The following is a 19,000-nucleotide window of genomic DNA, read 5'->3' as shown; positions in this document are numbered from 1 at the left end:
AAATTCCAGTTGTGCTGTCGGCAAGGGGGCATGTCACAACCCAGTGATTTTGGTGCCTTGGCACGATGGAATTTTCTTGCCACACGAGAGCCTCTTGCACAGCGAGGGTTTCTGTTGCAGCAGAAGAACCTCGGTGCAAGAGAGTTCCCGCCAATTTGCAGGATGCATTTCTTCTTTGCAGTACAGAAATGCACGGTGCAAAGAGTTCCCGCTATTCGAATGCAAATTTGTGTCCCGCTATTGGCCAGTGCTAAATTATTCACACGTGGTGGCTGGTAATTGGCTTGCTAGCCATTTAAAATTTCGTGCGACTTCCGCCCAAGTCGAAGAACTTTGAGCACGCTGCAGAGTGCCTCTAAAGAGATCTGACGTGCGGCTAGCTGATCGATAGACTGATCACCTATCGATCTTTCTTCCCGTCGCCGAGCGCAATCCCAGACATACGCTTTTCCCGCCCGCTTGATTTACGGACGGATTCACTGGCTTGGGCCCCGCCAGCTGGAACAGCTTACGTGGTTGTTCAGACGACTGGACCAGCTGCGTCTCAACGCCACGCGGCGTAAGTAAATGTTTTGCAACCATTAAACCTTGTCTGCCTCTCCATTCACCAGCCCGCCCAAACGAACGAGCGATTTCTTAATCACCTCGAGTCGGTTCTGGCCGGCCGAGACACTTTGATGCCTTTAACATTAATTTAATAAAGAAATCAAAACTGTACAAATAACTTTTATGATGAACAGCATACAACTAATTGAGAGCCTTTTTTTAACACTAGGCTGTTCTTGCTGTTCTTGGTCTTAATTTGCCACAGCAGTTAGAACTGCAAAAATGTAAAGTACAAAACAGTTGAGGTTTGTGATTTTGAACACACTAGACGATTAATGGTGGTTTTTATTTCTCGTTTACAAATGTTTGGTCATTGCTCAGTGCACAGCATGGAATAGGTGGTGTGTGTATGTTGTGCGAACATTTATTATGAGAACTGTGGTTTCGTTAAATGTAGATTGTTATGGTTACATGTATGAGGTAAAATCTAAAGAAACTTCATTTTAAATGCTCCGTAAAATATAGGAATAGAGAGAGGAGCTTTTGTCAGCCTTATCAGAACAAGATGTTTTATCCTTAAATGAAGTAAGGAATCGGTGTCCAACTGAGAATCTCATTCCTTACTTCATTTAAGGATAAAACATCTTGATAAGCTGCTTCTGAAATTCCTTTAGAAGATGTCAAAACTAAATTTAATGCGATTTTAATATCATTTGTCACTTTTTTTTTTTCAACATTGTTTCAGTGGTCAGTCCTTATAAGTTTTAAAATTGCATTTATTAAAATAATAAATATTTATTCAAATATTTATTAAAATATCCAGTATATCCTGATATACTGGATGCTTACCTTGCTGGGATCCTGTGACCCCAGCTGACTTCCTGCCCTTTGGGCGGGGGGCTGGACTCGATGATCTTCCGAGTCCCTTCCAGCCCTGATGTCTATGAAATCTATGAATTCACATTGTCATTTGGGGGTCATTCAGGCACAGGTGGGGCTTTTTCTTTGTTTGTTTGAAACACTTCATTTCATGTGGACTGCATGCCGGCGTCCCATTGTCTCATTTCCTGCCCTGCATTTGGCATCAACAGTTGTTTCATAGATTCATAGATTCATAGAAGTAGGGTCGGAAGGGACCTAAGTAGATCATCATGTCCGACCCCCTGCCCTGGGCAGGAGAGAATACTGGGCTCATATGACCCCGGCTAGGTAACTGTCATTATTCCTTGTTACTCTTGGAGACACTCGGGGGGAACAAGGTCTCTCCCAAACCCCGCTGGTCCCCCCTAGTAAGTTTATAGATGGCTACCAGGTCCCCCCTCAGCCTTCTCTTGCGAAGGCTGAACAGGTTAAGGTCCTGTAGCCTCTCTTCAAGGGTCTACCCTGCTGTCCTCGGATCATGCGAGTGACTCTTCTTTGGACCCTCTCAATGCTGTCCGTATCCCTCCTGAAGTGCGGTGCCCAGAACTGGACACAGTATTCCAGCTGCGGCCTGACCAATGTCTCATAGAGGGGGAGGATCACCTCCTTGGCCCTGTTTGTGATGCATCTGTGGGTGCATGACAAGGTGCAGTTGGCCTTCCTGACCACATCCTCACATTGGCGGCTCATGTTCATTTTGGAATCGATAATGACTCCAAAATCTCTTTCCACAACTGTGCTTTCGATAAGGGAGTTCCCCAGCCTATAGGTATGCTGCTGGTTCTTACTGCCCAAGTGCACTTGTCAGTATGGAATCCCATCCTTTTTAAGCATTACTCCCTTTACTTCACTAGTGATATGCCTGTTTTGCCCAGTTAAAGTGTAAAAGCAATCAGCCACTAATTTGTTTCTTAAGTAGTTAAGTGGAAGGGATTTATTCAACTACCACTTGCCCAAAATTAAATTTGCAGTAAATCTCTTAAAAGTATCCTAAAACCAGTACGAGAGCAGAATCAGGCTTGAAGTCTCTGCCATGGGCTATAAATGTGAACTGATTTGTGGCTGGAATACACAACAGCTCTTCAGACTTAGTTTCATAGTTTCATAGTTTTGTTGTCTCAGCTCTAGGGATAAAGTTTGTCTGTTGGCTTATGCTCCTTCTGCTGCTTGATGTTTAGCAAAAATGTTGTTATTTTACAAAAATGCAGTGGCGGGTGGTGGGTTTAAGATCAAATGTGTTGAGGAACAATAAGAGAGAGAGAGAGAATATTCTCTCTCGCACATGCTTGGGGCCTTGAGCTGCAGGGGGCCCCTGTCTTTTTCTCTGCACCAGCGGTGCGAATGGCCCTGTCCACCTTCCCTCCCCTTCCCTTCTCTTCCCCTCTCCTCTGCTAGTCTGGCTGCCTCTGTGGCTGCTTCCTAGTGGTGGCTCAGAGCCCTGGTCTCTGCAGGTAGCAGTGCTGGGGTGGGGAGCGGGGTCTCGACTGGCCCAGAGCGCACAACTTTGTTTGCCTAGGACCCACTAAAGGGTTAATTTGGCCCTTATAACACGAGTGAAAAATAAGGAGAGGGCAAAAAAGAGGGATGTCAAAATGAAGGAACAGAATATTCAAGAAAAAAAATCAAGGTAAGGCAGTCGTGCTAGGAATTGTCTGAGGAAACGTGGGGTGGAGATGCCCGTATTCTAGTCCACTGTAAGCCAGGAGGTTGGGTGGGGGGTAGGGTAGTTGGGGCAGAGAAGACACAATGTAGGAAGGGTTTCATTTTGCCTTTTTAAAGTTTCCTTTTTTTTTTTTTCTTCAAATTAAATCTTTTTTGGCCAGGAATATTCATTTTGTCTAAATACAAGTGGAGGAAGGGAAAATGACAAATAATAAAAATTATGCATCCATAAGAAGACCTTGAATGTTAGTTATACTGTAGATTTCTGTCAAGCTCTGAGGCAAGGATTTTTGTGAGTGCTATCTTTTATTGGACCAACTGTATAGTTGGGAGGAACAAGCTTTTCAGTACCACAGTACCCTTTAATGTCTCAGAGAGAAGCAGATGCAGCAGAGCTGTGTATTTGACTCTTCTGAGCTGTGCATCAGATCATTTGTCAAGATCTGAGATACTGTGTCTTACTCTTGGCTTACTCTCATTTGACACTTTCCCTTACAGGAGAGAACAAAAGATGCTGCTGTTGTACAGTAGTATTACCAATTAGTGTTTTTAGAAGGATATATTTGGAGTCTGCATTTGAGTGGTTTAAACTGATACTATCTTTCCAGTGGCTTGTTCTCTGGGAACAAATTAACTATGCGTTTCAGCTGTAAATGAATGAAACTGCATAGTAGAAAATGTTATAATGTGGACTATTCTGATAACAGTCAAATAAGACATACTATCTTAGTTTCTTTCACAACCAAACATATCAAATCTAGGCATTTTCTATTTTTAAAAAAATGTATTTTTTTCTTCCAGTGGGAGAGACTCATGGAACCTTTTTAAGAAATAGCAACACTTAACAAGATGTTTGAGTCTTATAGATAAGGACTCAGTTATTTGCCAGTTATGGTACCAGGACTGATTCTGCTGCAGAAGAGAGTTAGGAATATACTGTTCCTTCCCTTGCCCACAATACTGATACTTCTAATGCCCACAAATTAGGGGGTCTTTTTCACAGATGAACCTGACATTTTAAATACCTGTTTTGATTGTTTTCTGTAAAGCTGCAAGGTCAATAGTAATCTACAGATGCAATGAAGAGTTTAATGTCACAGCAAATGAAAAGACAAATTACAGACATCTAAGAAGTGTTTGTGTTGTGTTACAGTGGCAAAGTTTGTCATGCATGGGAAGTCATATGTAAGTTAGACCGACTCATTTCAGAGATTGTAGCCTTATTGCTGCAGACTGTCTTACATCTCATATTGCCTGTTCAGGTATCTCTGTTTTATATTTAGATGATGTAAAGTGAAACTGTTTTTACTGCTGCTGACCCATATTCAAATTGAATGCTGCATTTGAGCTAAGTGATTGGTTTTTAATTAGTTCTATTTACAGAAACATGTAAACATTCATTAGGTTCAGTGAAAGTGTCAGGTGAAACAGCTACCTTACTGCTTTTGAAGCTCACAAAGGTTCTGCATTAACTTTGACCTTTCAGGATCATGATATCCTTTTTCAGGAGCAGTAACCCATGAATTGCCCATAGCAGGACTCCACGGAAGAGAATGTCATTGATCATAGGTTCTCAGACTGTTCCATAATATGATGAAGTTAACAACGTTTTGGGACCCAGTATACATCTCAAAATGATGCAACCACCTTGGACTTGGTTCTCCACCTAGGAAGGATGAATTATACACTAAATTTTGAAAAATGAAACTTGTTTGTAAAGCTCTTTTCTTTTTTTCTTAACCTTTGTTAGCCCCCCCTACCTTTTTTTTTTTTTTTTTTAATCTGGGATAAGTTCCACTTTTGCCCCACCAGCTTTACTTGCAAATTCTTATTGGAATTTCAAATACTATGTAAACATGTTTAGTTGGTTAAATGTGTGGGTCTGGTGGGTGTGGGTTATTAAGTGTTGTGAAACTCTGAAATATTTAGTTTTCTTTGAGGGTTTTACAGGACTACCTTTCCCATAGCTTAATTTTACCTTTACTTTTAATGTTTAAATTTGAAGAGTCCCCTCAAGTTGCTGGCAGTCTCCATCCCAAGAAGAATTGACACTGTATCAGTGTCTGGATCAGCAAGACCCTTTTTCCTCAGGGTTTCCTTGGTTAGTGGCCTTGATAATCCGCCAATAGCTCTAAATGGTTCAACATAGATTCAGTGGGTAAATCAGGTTGTTTTCCCTGATTCAGGGGCTTTCCAAGTGTATTGTCCCTGTTCCTGGTAGCTTTTCCTTAGTCCATTGTGTGATTGTCATGGTTGCCAACATGTTTCCTTTGGCTCTGCTTCCTTACCTAAGAAGTTTCAGCCTCTGGACATCGGGTGCTTGCATGGGTGGATCCAGGGAAGAGAACACAGGTGCACTTGCACCCTCCTTTGATTCCTGGTTCACCCAACGTTTTAAAACTAACTGCCTGGCAGTAGCAGCAGCATTTCTAGTCGGACAGTGTTGAAGGAGTCAATTGACTTCAGGGTTCATTGTACTCTATCTGATCCCTTTTAAACTCTTCATTCCACATGTTAATGCCCCTCTTCTTTTTAATGCTCTTGATGTTCCACCAATCAAGCCAGCATTTGCTCTGCAATTCTGCTGTCTGTTAGTTGCTCCTGGAAATGAAGCTCCTATTTCATAGCCCTGCAGATTTTTTTTTAACTCCTTCCTATGAAGTTATATTTGTTTTTGCTTCATTCTTAAACAAAATAATACGGCCCTAGGTCCTTGCATATTAGTAAAGCTTTAAATTTATTTTTTACTTGGAGAAAAATGTGCGGTTTTATGTGATGATGCATCTTGCCATCTGTGCCCCTCTTTTTTTTAAATTCTAAATCTACCCAGGGGTGCTTGATCCTTGCAAATATGGGACCGTGTTTTGGAACCGAGCTGACTGGCCCTTGACCCTCAAAGCAATGGACTACTTTCAGTATCATTTTAAAATAAGTACATTTTCCTATGAGCACAGTAGGAAAACTTGAACACTTACATTTGGAAAGACATAGTACATCTTACTGGGCAGTCCTTTATGGCAGTTTTTACAGTTATGTACAAATGCATTAAAAGAGGCTATGGTTTGATATATAAAAGAAGCTCTGAACAATGCGGGCAGGGTGTTGATCAATACTAGTACTTTTAATTGGAAATTTGGGACTTTACCCTGCCCCCAAAAGATCATGCTCTAACAACAGCTGAACTGCTAGAGTTATGCAAATTAAATCAAAATTGAGGAGACAGATTTTTTTTTCTTTCTTTTTTTTAATCTTATTTATTTATTTTTATAAAATGCTTTTCCAGGATACTGTTTTTCTGTCTCCTAACCCAATGTGTAAGGAGCCATTTTTAAGAAAGGAAGGCTTCAACTAAGGGTGTTAAGGGGAGAGAGAGCTTTATAGCCCTTTTCTCAGGGATATTCAAGTAGTTTTCTAGCAAAAATATGGAGCGCTGGAGGTGAGATTTCAGTTAATAAGGTGAAAAACAAGCAAGATAACTGCATTTCCATTAACTGTTAGTATTTCTTTTAAATATGTAGAAAACAGAAAAGTGTACAAACAGTTTATATTTTTCTTTAGGTCAGATTTGTCTGAAAATTTACCTGCTATAACTGTAAGCAACCATAAACAAAAGTAGGTTGTTTAAAAATACCTTCCTGCTTTTCAGTTTGACTGTCTTTTGAGAGCACGCTTTAATATCACTTGCGCTGTTTCCCCCCACCCCCCATATTTTCTCCCTTGTTAATAAATATATATAAATATCAACAAAGAAGCCAAAACAAACCTTAGGTATTTTTAAAAAAGAAAAGAAAAGCCACGACATTATCCAACGATTACTCTATTAGAAGCAAGAATTTGCTGAAATTATTCCCCCCCCCCTCACCCCCACCCTCTTTCTTTTTAAATCAAATTGGCAGTGGCCTTGTTAAGTTTAGAAACACTCTGTAGGAGTTTCTTGCTAGCACAAATTCATCAAAAGCTTTACATTTGCTTTAAAATTCCTAATAACCAATTATGTAGAAAATGGCAAAGATTTAACCTAAATATGTAGGCAGAATATTAAGCTGATCTTTTTTTAAAGATTACTATGTAGGATCTATTCCTGTGTCTTAAAGCAGTTTGAACACTTGTCTGTTTTCTTTTGGATATCTGTTGAAAGTATTTGTGTTGGATGCAGACATACTGGGATTGGTTTTCTTTTGAAGCTGTTGGGTAGCTTGGAAAAGGAATCCTGGACCTTTTGGACTGAAAAGCTGACAAATAACCAGGAATCTTTTTCTTTTTCTTTTTTTTTTTTTCTTTTAAGGGTACACAATTTAAACAGGAATCAAAAAGTAATGCCTGACGTTTGTTTACCAGTGTGCAAAATAATAGGTTGTTTTCTCCTTTCCTTTTCATAGTTTTTTTTTATTAAATCCATTTCGGCAATAACCAAACCATGGGTGGTGACATGTGTGGTCTGTGGAACATTTTGATGCAGCATGAACAAGGTATGCTAGTTGCATACTGACTTTCTGTGTTTCTGCAAAAATCTTCAAATACTTATGCTTTTTACTGCAAAGAGCATATATGACTAACAACATCTGCAGACGAAGGAAAAAACAGGCTTGCTGCCACTGCTAATGGCTGCTATAATGGTAAAGGAGGAAAAGAAATAGAAGATGCTGTCTGAAGTACAGGTTCCAGTAAGGCTGCAACCGCCACTCCTCAGTACAGAGGAATTTCTAAAGGAAAAAGGATGAGACCTTGTGGCAGCATGTTAAAACTAGGACAGAGTGCCTGGGAAGAATATCCAGGTGACAAAGGACAAAGTGGCAATGATACATGTGCAGAGGGAGAGGAAGCGGGTCAGTCATCAGAAGAAAATGTTTTATATTTTCTCCTGTTTTCTTCCTCCTGAGTGCACAGTAATAATCCATGCACCTTCAAAAGGACAAGACATTTGTTGCACTGAAATTGGGTGACATTCGTAAATCTTTTCCTAGCCTTACTGTTCAATATGATCAGGGATCTGGGTTTTCTGTTTGCGACAAAGAAACACAGTAAAACCCAGATCTTCTCTTTTGAAGAAGAAACATGAAGGTTAATGCAAGTTGCTCCTTACAGGCTGGCAGAGTTCCAGCCTGCAAGGGGCTGGGGGGAGCGGGAGGAGAGAGATCAGGAAGGGGCACAATGTGCATGTGCGCACGCACACAGCTGCATAGCAACCAGCCTGGAGAGCAGCTCCCACTGGTAAGTTGTGGGGGGTTTTGGGGAGGGCAGGTATTGAGACCGTCATAGTGAGGGAGGGCTGGGACTGGGGCTGCTGCTGCCTAGCCTGGGCGGTGCATGGGGCTTGAGGCCTGGGGCCATGCGCGTCCACAGGGCCCAGGTAGGGTGCGGGACAGGGCTGTAGGCAGCTCATCTAGGGGCCGGGTGGGAGGGGGAGGTATGGGCTGGCTCCCTGATGCTGTGTACACTCCTGGGGGGAGGTATGGGGGGCATGTACTCTTCAGATTTGAGCGTAGGGTAGGTGCGGGCTTCTGGCTGTGGGCTCGGGACTCCCCACCATGCTGCCCTCCCCTTGGGGCCCCTACTCTCCAGCGGGTGGGACCCAGTGCAGCAGGGCAGGGTGGTACTGGGCAGGGAAGCCTGATGCCGCCACCGTGAGCCCTGTGCTGCCATGGTAAGGTGCCCCCTGCCTGCCCAGCAGCAGTGGGGGTAGTAGCGCAGAGTTGTGCCCCTTGCTGCTGCCAGATGGGCAGGGGGTGCCTTGCCATGGCAGTGCAGGGCTCGCGGTGGTGGCTTCCCCACCCCACTCTGTCCTGCTGGGCGAGGTCCTGCTCGCTGGGTCACCAGGCCCCAGGGGCAGGGCAGCAGGGTGGGGAGCCCAAGGGCTCCCCTGTTGGGCTTCACTCCAGCCGCGCTGTCCATGGGGGAGGGGGAGCTGGGCTTCACGCTCTACTCCCCACTAGGGCTGCAGCAGCTGCTGCCTTCCATGAGTGGAAGCAAGCTTTAAGTCGGGCACTGCTGCAGGGGGCTGCTGACCTGGGTCCCTGGCCCTGTAGCCCTGGCAGCGAGGGAGGCCCCCTTTGCAGGACAGGGGAGTGGGGGCCTGCAGGTAGGGAGTGAGGGGCACCAACAGGGCTGGTGGGGGTGTGGGTAGGGAGTGAGGGGAAATGGCAGGGGCAGGGCACCAGCATATCAGGGCTGCTCAGCATCACAAAGCAGTGCGTGGAGACAGCTGCAGCTGGACCCATGTTCTGGTGAGCAAAGGGGGCAGGGGGAGCTCTGTTTTTCTTCCATGATAAAAAAAAAACAAAAAAAAAAACCCAAAATCAAATGCCAAAATGTTATAGGTATTAGAATGTATTTCACTATAATGATTGAGGCACTGGTAGGCTTCCACATTGCTTTAAAATTGTAAATATATAATGTTGTGTTCAACTGGTGTGTGTGTGTGTGTGTACACACATAGACCCCACAAATTCTCTGGCTAAAACTACAACATCCATGATTAAAATGAAACACGGATATGTGTGTGTGTGTGTCATTTTAATCATGGATGTTGTAGTTTTAGCCAGAGAATTTTATATATATATATATCTATATATATATATATATCTATATCCGTGTTTCATTTTAATCATGGATGTTGTAGTTTTAGCCAGAGAATTTGGGGGGTTTGATCAGAGAATTTACAATTTTAAACAGAGAAAACCTGGATCCCTGAATATGAGCAGTTGCTCGTAAGTAGTTCTGGGAAAGGGTTTTTTAGGTTGGAAAAAACATTTGTGGAACAAAGTGAAATATCCACAGATTGGCTACGGATGAATCTTAGATTGGAAATTAGAAGAAGATACAGGTTATGAGGTGAGAATTTTCTCCATGGCTTTCCAGGCAAAGTAGTCAAGGACAAGGAACCTGAATCTGTCTGAGACCAGAATTGGATACGTTTTTATAGCAGGGCTGGTATGATAGGATAGGGAGTTTGCACTCACAGGCTGATATGTCACGTGTGAATTGTCTTCAGTCTCCAAGTTGCAGTATAAGGTTAACTCTTGTAGCGTAGAAGGTGTCTAATCCCATGTCCTAGGGCAGGGCTGTCCAAATGGTGGTTTGCCTTGGTTCCTTTCCTAGGATCCTCCAAGCACACATTAACCAACTATTTCCTTGTTATTGCTGTAGCAGGACACTAGCAGTGCCCTCTCTTCTCTTGTACCTGAGGCATGTTAGAATGTCTTTCTGACATGGTGCCGTATAGTTGAATGTGAGGGTTTGCAGTGGAGCGTTAATATTTACACATAACTGCAGAAGGCTGAACCAAGAGACCTTTTCCAGTCCCAAGTTTCTGTCCAAATCAAAGTACTACATATTTTAATATCACCTGTAGGCATCTTTGTCTTTCATTAGAGAAATTGTTTATGAAACAGCAGTTCTGTGTTCCGATATAATAAAAAAAAAAAAGTAGTCTAGAAGAGAATATTTTTTGTTCAGAACTGGACCACATGATGAAAGCATGAGACGTTCAGGCTGTTACAGCAGTGGGTTCTTAGGAGACTGGGACTGAGTGTGTTTATCATTCAAGCCCCCTGATGTGTTCTTGGACTATCCCCAGTGCCTGTGACCAAGACCTCTGTTCTCTGCTAGTTGTAAGTGAGTACTAGGAAAGAGTCCAGAGCAGCCTCAAGGGAGAACTGCTGGCTCTGAAGTGTCAGAGGACTTGGATGGGTGGGATATGCTCAGACCCACTGGACAACCCTGCTGGTTTGGCAATCTACCAATTCTTTTTTCCCCTTAGGTTTGAGCTAAGACTATTATTTTTCTGTGGTAGCATATAGGAGAATTTGCCAAATAGAAATTACTAACATTCTCTTTAAATTAAGAACACTTTCAGCTTATTGGGCTAAATGTCTGTGGGAGAACGTGTATTCAAAATCATGCAGAATGGGTGACAGTTCTGCATGGGAGGTGCCTGTTCAGGTCTTGAGCAATCCATTCGTTCATTCACCTGTAGTAACTGGGCAGCTTTTTCTGGTGAGTATGGGATTGTCAGACACTTGTTTCTGCAGGATTTGTAAATTTGCATTAAAAAAATATTTACCCTTTTATTTTAAAGATAAAGAAATAGGTAGAACAAATGTATATCATCAGCGTTGTTTATCCCAGGCTTCAGACAGCAATGGTGTCTTCTGTTGCACATGCAACCGCTACTAAGTAAAGGCAGACATTGGAGCTCTTTGTGGTGAAAGGGGACCCCCCTCCTCCAAAAAGAAGAGGGGCATTAGAAAAAAGAAGGATGTCTCTACAGCTGCTAAGTGTCTGGATGGGGAAAATCTGGCAACTTGAGTGGGGTAATTTTTAGGTGACTTGTAATCAATGATGGATTGAAAAGATGCAGACCTAAGGTGCAGGCCAGAGATAGCACCTACTTAAATGCCAGCCAGTAGGTGGGTGTATTGGAGCTAGACTTATACTAGGAGCATAGCTCCTGTATTGCATTTACCTTGGACTACCAGTTTCCATTCTCCAATACATTAGTGACTAGTAACTTTTTTCCATAGAATCCTAGAAAATTAGGCTCAGAAGGGACCTCAGAAGTTCTAGTCTAACCGCCTGCTCAAAGCAGGGCCAACACCAACTAGATCATCCCAGCCAAGGCTTTGTCTAGCCAGGTCTTAAAAACCTCCAACAATGGAGATTACACAAGATCTTTGGATAACCTGTTTCAGTGCTCTACTACCCTCCTTGTGAGAAACTTTTTTTCTTAATATCTAACCTAAGCTTCCCTTTCTGCAACTTGAGACCATTGCTCCTTGTTCTGTTATCTGTCACCACTGAGAACAGTCCAGCTCCATCCTCTTTGGAACCACCTTCAGGTAGTTGAAGGCTGCCAGTAAATCCCTTCTCAGTCTTCTCTCCTCCAGGCTAAATAATCCCAGTTCCATCAGCCTCTCCTCAGAAGTCAAGGTTTTCCTCAAGCTTTGTTATATCAAGATATTTTAAAGGTTGGGTACTGCCTCTTTAATTGTTGGCTTAGGCTAGCTCTGAATATAGCTAATCATTACAGAATGGTAGGCTTCTGTTTTGTTTTACACAATTGTTTGTGGTTTTGGTTGCTGACCTTCTTGAAGGCTTTTAGCTTTTGCAGGATCACTTAAGCATTCTACTTCTCCAGGCAAAGCAAAGTGCCATGAGAAATTTTGAAGAGGCTAATTTATTTTGGAATGGAATGTTTTATATTGGTGAACTTCTTTTTTTTAAAGAGGTAAGGAGAACTAGCACTTCATACTGTTGGCAAAACTGTAGTTGTTCTGAAAACATGACTAAGTGTAACATCTGAAGGCAAGTTGTGTTATCTGGACATGTTTGAAAAGTCTAGCATAAGATGGATATGTATATTTTTGATACTTTGATGGTGACAGTGCAGGTGAGGCATCTAGATAAAGTAACGCTTTCATTTTTTTACAATAATTTTATGCATGTACAATCACTTTTCCTTACGTCATTTAATATTAGGTGTAAATCAATAGATGACCTGTACTTATATATCTGGTAGCAGCATTATTCAGCCTTAAATATGGCCTGAACAGTAATTTTAAAAATACAGCATTAACATTTAGGTTGGATTATACCAGGAAGAGAATCATAATGGTTACCATTTCCTAAACAGATCATATCTGAGTGTAGCAGGCGTTATTGAATGGCTCTTACATTCAGCAAATTAGCTGCTTAAAAAATATAGCCTCCTCATCTAGAAGCAGTGGATAACTTCCTAACTCTTGTATAGCTGACATTTGTGAAACAGGGTTCCTTTTTGTCTCTGAATAGTTGTATATGCAAAACAATAGATGTCTCTTTAAAATATATGAGACATGGTACAGAACTTCCAGGCAAGGATTAAAGTGGCATCAAGCCTATTTTTGCATAGCTTAGATGGTCCTGGGTGCCTACCTGGTGCAGCATTTTTTTGAGGCTGTCCTGTGAACTTCTGACCACTGACCAGAATCGCTGCAGTACCTTGTGCTGTGGCTCTGCCCACCATGCCAAGCTTGTCAGGGGTCCTTGGAAAGTAGTCTTACAGCTCTTGTTTTAAGTTTTTGAATGTGAGGCTTTTGGTCCATCAGATGAAAAGGACATCCCGGTCGGATGTGCTTGGATCTGTTAGTACTTGCATTTGACTGAAGGCACCTGTCCTTGGGTACAGGATAGCGGGGCAGTGGTTTTTAAAAAAGGAAAGCAAGGAGGAAAAGGGCTTCAACTACAAGAACAAAGTAGTTAAATATAGAATTTAGGAAGATTTAATTTTCTTCAAAAACATTTCACTGTCCCTGCATATAGTCGTGCCTTGCTCAGACATTTTAAATCTAGTGATATCAGTTTGAGCATCTTGTCTTCCCTTGACTGCTGTGGTGCCTTCTGTGATAGTTTCTGGAAAGAGGCTGTCTGTTCAATGACTTAAAACTGTTATGGAACTGAAATAGGCATTTTTATGCTTGGCTGTCAAAACACTTGTAGAACTGTGAAAGCATTGCATTTTCTTAGATATTGCAACAGATACTACAATATGCTGTACTTTACCACATTTTATTCTCCTCTGTTTTTTTCCTTCCTCTCTCTGTTGTCAAAGGTGGGCTTGTTATGGTTGTCTCCAGAGAGTCCTCTGACACTGATAACCAGTGTCTGTTTTTAAAACTTTCTTTTTATTTTCAGGTCTTTGTCTAGAGAAACTGCCAATTTCCTCTTCAGCTAGTAACCTCCATGTGGATCGTGAACAAGACATCATTACGTGCTACGAGAAGGCTGGAGATATTGCCCTTCTGTACCTTCAAGAGATAGAACGGGTAAGCTGAGATAATTTGTACAGTTGAAACAACTAATCTTCTTTATCGCACAACAGCTTGTAATCATCCATAGAACAGTATCGCCTGTAGTGTTTCCACAAGAAACCTTCTGAAGGTAGACTAGGTTACATGGTTCATCTTTCATTGACATGATCAGATAACTTGCTATTTAACTACAACAGAGTAGTCTGATCTCTGTCTGTTCAGACATGAACATGACAAGGATGCAGAGAAAACCCTTCTAGTACCTGTTATAGTATAGGTGAAGTTTGGTTCAGAACTAAATATCTGAAAATATATATAATTTTTAACTGTATTAAGTGAATGTGCCATGTCATACATGGCATTAGTTTAATGCAACTTTCAGATAATCCCTGGAACCTAAGGATTACCATTACTTAAAAGGAAATAAATCTACTATTAACAGCTGAAATGTTGCACAAAAAAAACTAAACTGGGGATGTAGTGCAATCTGTAATAATTCAGTCTAAATACTGGAGATGGAATGGTGGTCCTAGAGGGTCCGTATACATAAGCAAGGAGGCTGATGTGCTTAATTCCACCGTGTCAGAGCAGACTTGATTTAATTGAGTCTGCTGGAGCATGACACTTACTATGTTCCAGCAGCCTTCTGCGTCTTGTGTATCAATGTCCCTGAGCTTCAAAATGGCAGCAGAGGCACTTTATCTGAAGCTCGTTTGACAAGCTTTGAATAAAGCACCCCTGCTACCATTTTGAAGCTCAGGGACACTAATACATGAGATGCTCTGGCTGCTTTAATTAGCTCTCAGAGCTGCTCTAATGAATTATACCATTACTTTTGGTATAATTATGGTGAATTACACCATTACCTTTAAAGTACCTGTTCCCCCCTCCCTCCCCCCCCAATCCTCCACTGCTAGAGCACATGTATAAATGCCCATACATGTCACTTGTTGAAGTTGATGGCAAAACTTCCATTAATAGCAGTAGAACCAGGATTTTTATCCCAGTTCTCTCGCTCCTCCTCCAACCTGTATTTGCCATATTTCCAGGGCCATTGAGCCCCATCCTCTGCATCTTCAGGCACTTGTTAACCAAAGGAATCTCTAAATCTTCACTGCATACCCTCCCCCACGGTACAAGAACACTATCCAGAACACCCCATAATATGCTGTAGATAAAAGCAAGGGAGATAAGGGCACTGCCAATGTCCTACCACTACAGCTACAAGGAAGTAGTTAGCTAATATATGCTTAAAAGATCCTAAGGAAAATACCCATGTAAAAGAGAGAGGGGAAAAAATCCCAGGATCCATTCCAGTCTGACTGGGGGGACAAATTAATCCTTCTAGCTCATTTCGGCTGCTGTCAGTGCTGTGCTATTATCACTATCAGCCATGAAACTTACTATCTTCTGTCAAATTTAAGGCAGCTGTTTGGGGGTATTAGATGAGTACCAAAGTAACCAGTCTAAAAATGTGCAGACATCAGGGAGCAGGCCATTTTCCACATAAATTGGTTGTCATGCTTAAACTGACACAAGCAGTGCCTTTAATGTTGAAATCAATGGGCTTTGGCAAATACCCAGTTCCACTTACATGATCTACGTGGCTGCCTTGCCTGCAGGTATCTTAAGTTGCTTATGCTGGAGTTAGGAAAGCAAAAGTGAATGGAAAAAGCTTTAATTTTCTACATGCTTCACAGCTGTCTGGTAAGAGCTGTGTGCTTTTCCTCAGCTGTTCGTTATAATATTCCACACAGTAGACATACAGCTGGAAGTCCTAGAGTGCATGTGACAGTCTCTCCCTCCCTCCTACCTTTGGAAAACTTTTTTTTTTTTTCGTTTTTCTTTTTATGCCCTTGTTGTAGATAAATGTATTTGTCTTCAAGTACATCTAATGGCAAGCACTTCACCCTCTTAAGCCTTGAGGAAAACCAAAATGCCCTTTTGATCCTTTTCTGTCCTCTCACAGGCCTTAAATTGGCCAGTTTCAGTTCATCAGTGCCACCATGTCTGCTTGTAGAAGGCCCATTGAAGCTTGGAGAAAGATCTGCACTCTGACGCTGCCAGAAAAGTCTGTCTTCACGCATACTTATACAACCCAGAAAATTAACACTCAAATCCCCTTACTTTCATATATGATCTGCAAGAGATAATAGAGGGCAAAGGTGATCTGCAGAACTGAAACTAAATATTCCAGAAGCAGTTCATTGATTTGCTTTGCTTTAAAAAAAATAAAAATAAAAATCCTGTGCATGAAGGGGCTAACAGTACTGGCAAAATATTGTGGGGTAGCAAACTGTGAATGATTCTACACCTTATAATGAGGGTGTAGCTGGAAAGCAAATGTTTTAATGTTAATTATGCTCCAAGTGTCCTCCATAGTATTTTGCATTCTTTCTGCTGTAGGCTATGTAAATGTTACCTCACTGTTTAGAACCAGTTGGGCTCTGTACTGTTTAATTCATCCTGGAGAAGTTAGAATTGAAAAAGTAAATAGTTATCCATCCCAGAAAGAGCTCATAGCACTATAGAATGACCATTTTAATCTTTTTAGCAGTACAAAAGCTCTAAAATACAATTCGCCATATGGTGTTTTTCTGTGGCAGACAGATCTATCCATTCAGTGTCCTCTAGGTGCATTAGCTTATCAAATCCTAGCTACTTCACTTGGCGTAAGCACTGCCAGAATGGAAACTTTCACTGTTTTAATTGAATCCAGTGCCTAATATTGACCAGTCCTTTATCTGGATGCTACAGGTGAAAAATAATCTGCTGTTGCTTTGTGATATTCAGCACTTCCCAAAACTTAAAGGGGAATAGGAAGAGCTGCTCTGTGGCCCAGTTTACCCAAATCCAAAATAACGTTTTAAATTTAAAACGACCCCCAAATCATTAGATTCTATGCATAGAAAATTTGCTGTGACCCCAGCCTTGCCCCACAGTAGCCAGGGCCAGTGCTGGAGCTGTTGCAACTGTTGCTGGGTTGTTGGGCTGGTGTTGGAGCAACAGTATTCTCCATGCCCCAGTTTTTAAGTTTTTGGAGGAGGACTCCGTGCCCCAGGTTGAAGGAGAGCCAGAGCATAAACTGGGGAGTGGTAGCAAGAAGATGGCTGCAGGGCAGGCAATCACTTTAGCTTTGACTTTTAACTTTGGGTCAAGGCTGGAGTCAGAGCTGCAATAGCTGTTTGCCCCTCTGCTTGTACTGGAATCCAAGACAAAGGACTTTTCCCTGTGTTAAATGGAGGAGAAAAACCATTCTTGGATTTGAGTAACTATGGCATTTGGTAACTGACTCTCTCTGTGGTATGTTTTCCTGTTGATAGATCTTCAGATATAGGGAACTGTCTGGTGTTTTATAGCTGTTCTGTGTCTAGATATGACCCCTGGATTGGTGGTAGATGTAAAAACTGGTTGTTTTATCTCATTTCTGTATCTGATAACTTTTTATAAAGTTAAGATACTGTCTGGATTTTCTTCTGAGACAGCTCTGCACAAGTGAACCTCTGTGTTAATATTTGGACCTCTCAATATATTGAAAATAAATTGTACCTTGTTTTCCATACATCCATCCATTCAGATAAGGTTTTAAAAACATTTGAGGGTGTTGTTCCCCCCACTTTCACTCCTCCTTCCCCAGTCAAAGCTGGCATTTCTGAGGTGCTTAGTGGTAGGGGAAATTGTTCTGGTAGCTGATTCTCAGGACCTTAGGCAGATTACTCTCTGTGCCATAATTTCCCTATTTGTAAAATGGGGAGAACTTTGAAGTTAAACTGTAGCTGTAAAACATGATACTATTAAGAATTAACAAAATTCTTATACCTGCCCTTCAGACCCTTTCCTCCTCTTCACGTGCTCCCTTTCTCATTTAAAAGAATCCCTCCCAACTCAACCCCACCCATGAAACTATTTTTAAATTTGTGGCACCAATATAATACCTATGTAGCATCACACTTGTTAGATATTGGCTTTCCCTGCCCTTATATTTATCTGTTCAGCTTGCAAGCTCTTTGGGCCAGGGTCTGTCTGCTCCTGTGTTTGTATGTTCTTACTTGGCCCCTAGGTACTGCTATAATCATAGGAGGGCTGGAAGGGACCTCATAGGCATCTGGTCTAGCCCCTCCCTGATTGATGTATCCCAGGCAAGTGTTTGTCTAACCTGCTCTTAAAAACTTCTAAGGATGGAGATTCTACTACTACTCTAGGTAGCCTGTTTCCAATGCTTGAATACCCTCAGAGTTTCATAGATTTTCATAGACAGTAGGGCTGGAAGGGTCCTCGAAAGATCGAGTCCAGCCCCCTGCCTCGGGCAGAAAGTCAGCAGGGGGTCATAGGATCCCAGCAAGATAAACATCCAAATTTCTCTTGAAGGCATTCAAAGTAGATGCTTGCTATTTCAGACCTTGGGAGCTTGGACAGTAAAGAAGTTCTTCCTTATGTCCAGTCTGAAACGGTCTTGGAGAAGTTTATGACCGTTTGACCTTGTTATCCCTGGGGAGCTCTGAACAATCATTCCCCCAGATCCTGGTGAACACCCCTGATAAACTTTTATAGGCAGCCATCAGATCACTCCTGAGCCTGCGCTTTTCCTGGCTGAAGAGTCCCATGGCTCTCAGCCTCTCATAAGGTCCGTTTTTCTGACCTCTGATCACGCATGTGGCTCTCCTCTGGACTCTCTCAAACTTCTCCATGTCCTTTTTGAATTGTGGGGCCCAAAACTGGACGCTGTACTCCAGCTGCGGCCTCACCAAGGCCAAGCACAGTGCGAGGATGATGTCCTGGCGGCGTCACAAAGGCCAAGCACAGTGCGGGGATGATGTCCTGGGATTTGCTTGAGAAGCATCGATGGATGGAAGCCAGTGTCTTGCTCGCTTTACTAGCAGCAGCATCACATTGAAGGCTCATGTTCATCCTGTGGTCAATCATGACCCCTAGTTAGAAAGGTCCTTCTAATACCCAGCCTAAATTACCCCTGCTGCAGTTTTATTGCTCCTAATCCTGTCCTCTATGGCTGTGGAGAAAAGCCCAGCTCCATCCTCTTTGTAATCATCCTTCAGGTATTTGAAGTCTGTTCTCAAATTCTCCCT

At 42.2% G+C, this 19,000-nt stretch overlaps 1 protein-coding gene across 6 annotated transcripts in view; it reads left to right on the top strand.

Moving 5' to 3' along the window:
* TTC7B (tetratricopeptide repeat domain 7B) overlaps positions 1-19,000 on the top strand; it is a 274,550-nt gene that overhangs the window by 48,099 nt on the left and 207,451 nt on the right. For 5 of the 6 annotated variants that reach the window (XM_025209742.1, XM_025209743.1, XM_006028358.2 and 2 more), the window contains one exon: positions 13,801-13,931. In XM_025209742.1, coding sequence (XP_025065527.1) covers positions 13,801-13,931 — 131 coding nt within the window. Of the gene's footprint in view, positions 1-13,800; positions 13,932-19,000 lie in introns of those variants that run through there. The other variant, XM_025209745.1, reaches the window with a different exon arrangement.

This window comes from Alligator sinensis, unplaced genomic scaffold (assembly GCF_000455745.1).
Source record: "Alligator sinensis unplaced genomic scaffold, ASM45574v1 scaffold281_1, whole genome shotgun sequence".
NCBI lineage: Eukaryota > Metazoa > Chordata > Crocodylia > Alligatoridae > Alligator > Alligator sinensis.
This window is presented reverse-complemented; position numbering and strand designations above follow the sequence as displayed.